The sequence below is a fragment of the Oncorhynchus clarkii genome, chromosome 32 (genome assembly GCF_045791955.1).
Source record: "Oncorhynchus clarkii lewisi isolate Uvic-CL-2024 chromosome 32, UVic_Ocla_1.0, whole genome shotgun sequence".
Lineage (NCBI taxonomy): Eukaryota > Metazoa > Chordata > Actinopteri > Salmoniformes > Salmonidae > Oncorhynchus > Oncorhynchus clarkii.
Window position 1 is genome coordinate 16,035,598 of NC_092178.1, and position 7,138 is coordinate 16,042,735.

The 7,138-nt window shown below is 37.3% G+C and overlaps 1 protein-coding gene across 1 annotated transcript; it reads left to right on the top strand.

The window, feature by feature from the left end:
* Nucleotides 1–1,210: 1,210 nt before the first annotated feature.
* LOC139392089 (tissue factor pathway inhibitor 2-like) lies at nt 1,211–6,606 on the top strand. Its single transcript, XM_071139808.1, has 5 exons — nt 1,211–1,336; nt 1,736–1,906; nt 2,190–2,369; nt 3,734–3,907; nt 4,477–6,606. Exons 1-5 carry the CDS (start codon nt 1,261–1,263, stop codon nt 4,578–4,580), a joined length of 705 nt encoding a protein of 234 aa, XP_070995909.1. The 5' UTR covers nt 1,211–1,260; the 3' UTR covers nt 4,581–6,606.
* Nucleotides 6,607–7,138: the final 532 nt, after the last annotated feature.

Sequence of the window (7,138 nt, forward strand, 5' to 3'; positions counted from 1 at the left end):
ATGACAAATACAAGTTGGGATTTCATCGCACTTTCAACTCTACTGATGTATTTTTTACAACTACTACGTTTCAAATGCAAACTTTGTGTGTGAGTAAAGTACCTGTTGGATAAAAAAATATCATGACAGGCCTGATGGAAAGAGGCAATTTGTCGGTAAACTTTATAAATGTGACAACACAAAATATGCTACAAAAGTTGGGATATTTTTGTGTCAATAAAATGTATTATGTAAGAAATTGCGTTGGGAATGCTTTTATGCACAAATATAGATATAATAACCTTCATATAGAAATAAACTTGGAGTAATGTGATGACATGTTGTGTGGTCCTCCCACTACAAGGCGGGAAAGCATGTCATTTATTGGCTACAGATTAAATATATAATGAATTTGACAGGATGGTAAAAGTGCATGGTGATGAGTTTAATGCTCATTTCCAGTAAATATCGAGGATTTTATTCTGGTGACATTATGATCCATGCTTTGCTGTTTGACAAATAAAAATAATCTCGCTATTTTGTCCATAATAATCTCATCATGTAAGTAATAGGCTATACCGTCACTGTAGTTGCTATTTGTCGGCTAGAGCCCACGTGTTTATACCAGAGTGGGCACATTCTCTATGTAACTCAACATTTTTTTGTGACAAAACCATCAGTAGAGTAGAAAATGTAATGGAAACACATTTATATTGAAATTTTTATCCGATACGTGAATTTAACCGCAAAAGTTATGTTTATGTGCACTTCGTTATCCTCAACAAGTAAATATGTTGGAAGCATCTCTTATGTGGAGAATGCGGGATTTTGGAATGTATAGAGACACCATTATCATGTAATTGAACTACTCTGAAGACAGCAGTCCACAACATGACACATATGGTCATAAACCTGTTAACAACTCATTATTCTCATGAAACCGATGATTAATTAATAGCATAGTAGTTTCGTTCCCAGACTAGCCTACATCTATTCTGGTGTATTTCCACAGCAATGATTAGACCATAGCTATTAACCAAGATGGGCGTCTTGCATAAATATTTTAGCTGTCTATCAATATGACATTGTCTGTGATTCAAATCATCACATTAATCAGGTCGTTTTAAGACCTACTACGAATTTTTATGAAAATGACAAATGAGTCATCAGCTATAGCCCGCCCCTCCGGCCCCTTGGGAAAACCTTTACAATAGTATAAATGGCTGCACATCTCGTGCGTAAAATTAGAAGGGTAGTTGAATTTAGAACCGATCTACAACAATGGAGTTCAGTTCATTGATTTTTCTGATATTTTCATGCTCCCTTTGTTACGTTTTTGCGTTGTCACCGAAACAAGGTAAAGAAACATTTGATTACCGTGACTGTTGATTTTATTCGTTATGAGAGTTCTCAAAGCACCAGAATACCGTTCAACCCCATGATAATCAATATAATGGGCGTTGGCTCAAGCCTTTCTAGTAGTGATAAAGTTGTTGTTGACATGAATCTGTACTTCAGCAGAGATGTCTTTACCTAGGGGAATAATTCAATCCGTATCGTGGGATTTCAGGGTTACAGTTTGATTGACAGTTAAAGGCAATGTTCCCTCATTATGGTAAACGCTACCGATTTAACAGGAATTGACCATTACATGTCAAGCATGTTATCTGTAACGCTTCAGCGATACAGATTAAATAGAGCCCCTAATTACATAGCCAGCAATAGTGTTGATGTTGTGTGTTTCTTCTCATTCCAGAGGTGTGTCTTCTTCCAGTAGACGAGGGGCCTTGCAGAGGAGATAGCCAGCGTTACTACTACAATACTATCACTCAACAATGCGAGGTGTTCAGCTATGGAGGCTGCCAAGGGAATGGCAACAACTTCATGAGTTTTATGGAATGTAAGAAAGCATGTTTTAGGATACCAAGTAAGTTTATTTGCATTTTAATTAAAGACTCTATTTGTTTAGCAATTGCAGTAATTTTCCTTTGCATTGAAAAGTTTGCTGTTTATAATAATGTATTTATTTATTTCATATGCCATCAAAACTATTGTAACCATTGAAATCATGATGTTTGTGGAAATCTGACCTATTAAAGTACTAAAGATTTGAAATGGACACATCAACTTATTTAGGGTAACCGTGACACGTTTCATTTTTCAATAGTTCTTATACGAATGTGTGTCTTTGCACCTTCTACAACCACCAGAGATCCCCCAGATCTGCAGGTTCCAGAAGGAGGAGGGCCCCTGCCGTGCCATGCACTGGCGCTACTTCTTCAACATGACCACCATGCAGTGTGAGCAGTTTGTCTACGGTGGCTGTCAGGGCAACGAGAACCGCTTCCAGAACCAGATGTCTTGCATGGAGTACTGTAGACCACACAAAAGTATGTGGAGAATGGTCAAAGTCAACAGTCAGGCTGTTTTCTATCAGCTGTACTGCACAATAGGGAAAACATTTCCACGTTAACACATCAGTGTTGAGCACATAGGCTCATTCCACGTGAACAATGCTTGTTATAACCATATTCTACTGTGTTCTACTGTGCTCACTCTGTTGTGTTGTTAACTTTGTATTAATTTTGAGGAAACATATTTAACTTTGCTCACAAGAATTACATGAAGAAGTATGTAGAAACAAGATTAGAGGAACCTCTTTCATGAAATCGGCCGGGCAATTTGATCATAAACACCCACATCCTCGTCAGACCCTAACCATGAGGATGTGTAATAGTTGATATGTACAGATGTAGGATCTTAATTTGATCACACTGTTGTAGGATAACTTTCCTGCAATGCAGGACATTTTAAACGTGTAGTGTATTTGACATTTAAAAAGGCTTCTGAAGTTTGTAATTCCCACTTTAAAATTTCAGACTTTATTTTCCCTTACGAAATGTATCAACCCCTACAAACATTTCCATTAAAGGTGCACTATGCAGAAATCGCTCCACCATTTCCTGGTTGCTAAAATTCAGATAGATTGCCTAATTTCAGGATATGTGACAAAATAAGAAATTATAGTGTAGAGAATTGTACCATCTAAACCACTGTGAAATATATTTTCCATAACCAAAAATGTTGTATTTTTGAAACTGGTGCACAAAACCGAAAGTAAAATATGCAAAAATGTAACTTAAGAAGCATAGAATTAGCGCGCATAAAACAGATCTACCGGTTCTTGGACTTGCTTTCAATGAGAATGACAGATTTATAACTAACATTTCTATTTTGAATTCAGTTGGGTCGCCCAAAAAGTTACATATTGCATCTTGAATTATAATCTACACAATAATTCACATTTCCTGTTGCTGTAGGATTTGTTTCCTGCTGGCTCAAATTAAGATCATACATCTGTAAGTAATCAGGAAATTAAACAAGATAGAAGGAACAGCTGTACAAAAATACCAACCCTGACTAACAGCCTGCTCTATCAATACGATACTCAAGGGCCTCACAGTTTGCGAGTGCCTTAATTTTCCGCAAAAATTGGCCTGAAATGATTCCAAATGGCCCTCTATACAGCCTTCTCTGAGTTGTGTGTCTGTTCATGTTCAGAAGCCAGAGATGATCCTTTTGGTCTAAAATTAGACAATGCTAGCTGAAGAGTAGACTACATTTACAGAGTACTCATTGTCCTTTCTTTGGACTACATCTACTAATGTAATTAAGACACCAGAAACGAGATAATGTTAGCTGAAGAGTAGCTTTCTCTTTGAGAGTTCTTATAGTTGTTTTGTGTGATTGACAGCTACTCCTATGCTCTGCCTGGATCCCCTGGATAAAGGAGGCTGTGCTGCGTCTATACTGCGCTATTACTACAACTCAGCTTCCAGGATGTGTGAGCAGTTCATCTATTCAGGCTGTGGAGGAAGCAGCAACAACTTTATATCCAGGCAAAGCTGCATGGACGTCTGTGCTAAAGGTATAATAATGGCCATGACACACGTACTCATGCACAGACATAATCATTTAAATGTGGCAGATTATAGACGTGTAGAAGTTACATGTAGCTGTGGTCATGATGTGACTGGGGATACTGAATAGATGAACCGCTCACACGTCCAGGAAGATGAGTTGTAGTAGTGGTGCAGTATGTGGATCAGGTTATAAGGAACATGCTTCATGACTTTGTCCATTTCTAACGGGATCAAGCGCAACCAGCTTTCAGTGCAGTACAGTGCCCCAAAACAGCTGGATTACTCCTCAATCTCTCAATTTTGGCCACATTAATTGGATATTTGTGTAATATAATATATGATTATGCTATAACTGACAAGTATGTGTAGTTTAGGTTAATTTGCACACAGTTTTCAATAGTTTTACATGGTTTTAGTCGAGCTGAGGCTCTCCCTGCCCCCCCCCCCCCAGCAGGCAAACCGATCGTTCTGCACCTTACTGTGACGTAGTAAGGGAAAGGGAAAGGGGGATACATAGTCAGTTGTACAACTGAAGAATAACCTATATGACGATATGTCATTTTCTTTGTTTCAGCTAGGAAACCATGGAAACCCAGAAGAACAGGCTTGAAGAGAACAACCGCCAAAAAACGCATTAGAATAAAGTCTAATAACGGTATTAAATGGTCAAAAATTTGATTCAGTGATTTTTATTCAAAGAGACACATGAATTGACTGTAAATGAACAGACATTGAAATGTTGATTTGTATGTTTGTTTTTTACTGCACCAGAAGTAACTAGCTACTTGCACTGCCTTTTCTATAGATGTTAACTGTGATGCACTGTTGAAAATAGCGAACCAACCACCCAAATGGGAATCAACCTACACCAGCAGTATTTTTTTTGTGTACCTTTCTCAAGATGGTGTATTGTAGAATACATTTACCATAGCAACTATCATACAATATAGCATTTCATTTTTGTTAGCAAAATAATGAATGTATTTTTAGTATTTTGTGTTTTTAACATAGTATATTTCAACAAAAACCTTTGGTTAGCTTTATATGAAGTTTTCGCACATGGCATTTTTTTTAAACTCAACTTTTCCTTGTCTGGATAGTCCTGTTATTAAGCAGGAATAAGAACTGAATGTGTATCAATACTTATTTTGTATTTGTTCTTAACTGACTTGCCTAGTTAAATTAAAATAATGACATCTTTATTTTCCTCGGGATATTCTTTGGTCACGTATGCTTGCATCGTCACCTTGTCCCTTCTCATCTGGGTTTCCACGTGATAGCACAGCCACAAAATCAAAATTGGCTATTATCATACAAATTAATGAGAACAAAAATGCACTTTTTGGTCTTAATTTAAGGTTAGGGTTAGTCATAAGGTTAGCAGTGTGGTTAGGGTTTGGTTTAAAATCACATTTTAAGAAGAGAAATTGTAGAAATATGCAGGGTTTAACACATCAATGTAATATGTGATACATACTGACACACCTGCAGGTACATTCCCATCCATTATACAATTACATGACAATTCAGATTTATTTAGTTGTTTTGACATGAACCCTAACTTGAAAGTTTTGGTTTGAAACAAACTCAGAATAGAAAAGTAATAACCTGTTCTGTTAACTCTCATACATGTTATTGTATCTGGAAATATTAGTTTTGGCAGCATAATCAGTATACACAGTGTTTGACTTGGTCAGGAGCTTACCAGAACTGAGTACTGGCACCTCAAAATGTCTACTGCTTCCAATAGAATATTAGCTTAAAAATATTGGCTTAAAACTATTGCAGAGTTCCTGCACCTAAATACAGTATAAACACTACCGGCACACAAAATTAGTACCGGCACCAATTTCAGACCAAGTGGTGTTGTGGTGTTGTGGTGTTGTCTCCTAAAAATACACCTAGGAGCCTTTTTTTGTCATCCTGTGCTTTTTGACATTTTTTTATTTATTTTTATTTATCTAGGCAAGTCTGTTAAGAACAAATTCTTATTTATAATGACGGCCTACCCCAGCTAAACCTGGACCAATTGTGCGTCGCCCTATGGGACTCCCAAACACGGCCGGATGTGATTCAGCCTCAGTGCCTCTTAGCACTGAGATGCAGTGCGCCACTCAGAAGCAATGTAGCATTGTTCAACCACATGATTCAACCATTCCATAAAATAATAGTTGCGGCACTGATTCTGCGTCAATAAATATTGATGGAAGTCATCAAAGGTAAACCGCTAGCCCATTCAGTTGGGATATAAATAGTATAAAACCTGTCGGGCTGGTTCTCTATTAGGACTCCAGGGTAAACCATCCATTGCTGAGGATGTGGTATCAGAAAGGATGTCATAAGTAGGCCTATCAATCTATCTGGCTGTGGCTATATCCCTGTCCTTAGATGGGGTCACAGGATGCTAGCGTTGGGAAGGAGGCGGACAGTGACACAACTCAGAAAATCCAATAGAAAACCATGAACCAGAAACGTAATAAGCATTCAAAAGGATTTAGAAGGAATTAAAATGTTCGCATAGTTTTTCTGTATGCAAATTGCTACTTTGAAGTTTGCACTCCTTGCTTTTGTAAAAAAAAAACTAAGACGCATTTCAGACAAGCTTGTTAAGTTTAATCACATTGAAAATGTATCCCTGTTTTTGTCGCTTTGTTATGAGATAAAATCTCCAGCAAAAGCCATTAAAAGCTGTCCATCTCTGTAATAGACTTGGTGGTTTATTTTCTATTACAGACAAACCGTCTGAAATGGAACCTATTCATTTTGAATGGTGCTGATTATGAGAGATTTGACTGACACAAGAGTACTTGAGGCCACTGTACTAGTCACAGGACATTAGGTAGGGCAATTTACTAGTAATTAATTCACTGTTTTAATTAAATTACGTTTATATACAGAACCATGAGATCCATGTGCTAATCAGTCCACTTCATGAGTTCTCAGACCATTTAGCTCTATACCTTACGTACTGTATAAGCCAAGCCTGTTGTTAGCAATTTTCAGTTACCATAATATTACTTGTCATTCTATATACATTTAAATAACAAAACATGAGTATTTTTCATAAAACGTGATTGCATGTATACCAATTAATCATGTGCTCTATAAATAATATAATTGAAAGTGCTGGAAGCTAAAAGATTACCCAAGTTTGAGGATGACTTGAGGACTTAGGTTACAGAACTTTAGGCGCCTCCTGGTGGCAGAATTATACCTGTTGCAGCTGCCCTTGGCAA

Excerpts from the sequence above, each read along its gene's own strand:
- LOC139392089 (XM_071139808.1), top strand. The coding sequence starts at position 1,261 with ATGGAGTTCAGTTCATTGATTTTTCTGATATTTTCATGCTCCCTTTGT. Across the intron at positions 1,907-2,189 it reads AGCATGTTTTAGGATACCAA|AGATCCCCCAGATCTGCAGG; the intron begins GTAAGTTTATTT and ends TACAACCACCAG. Across the intron at positions 2,370-3,733 it reads GTACTGTAGACCACACAAAA|CTACTCCTATGCTCTGCCTG; the intron begins GTATGTGGAGAA and ends TGTGATTGACAG.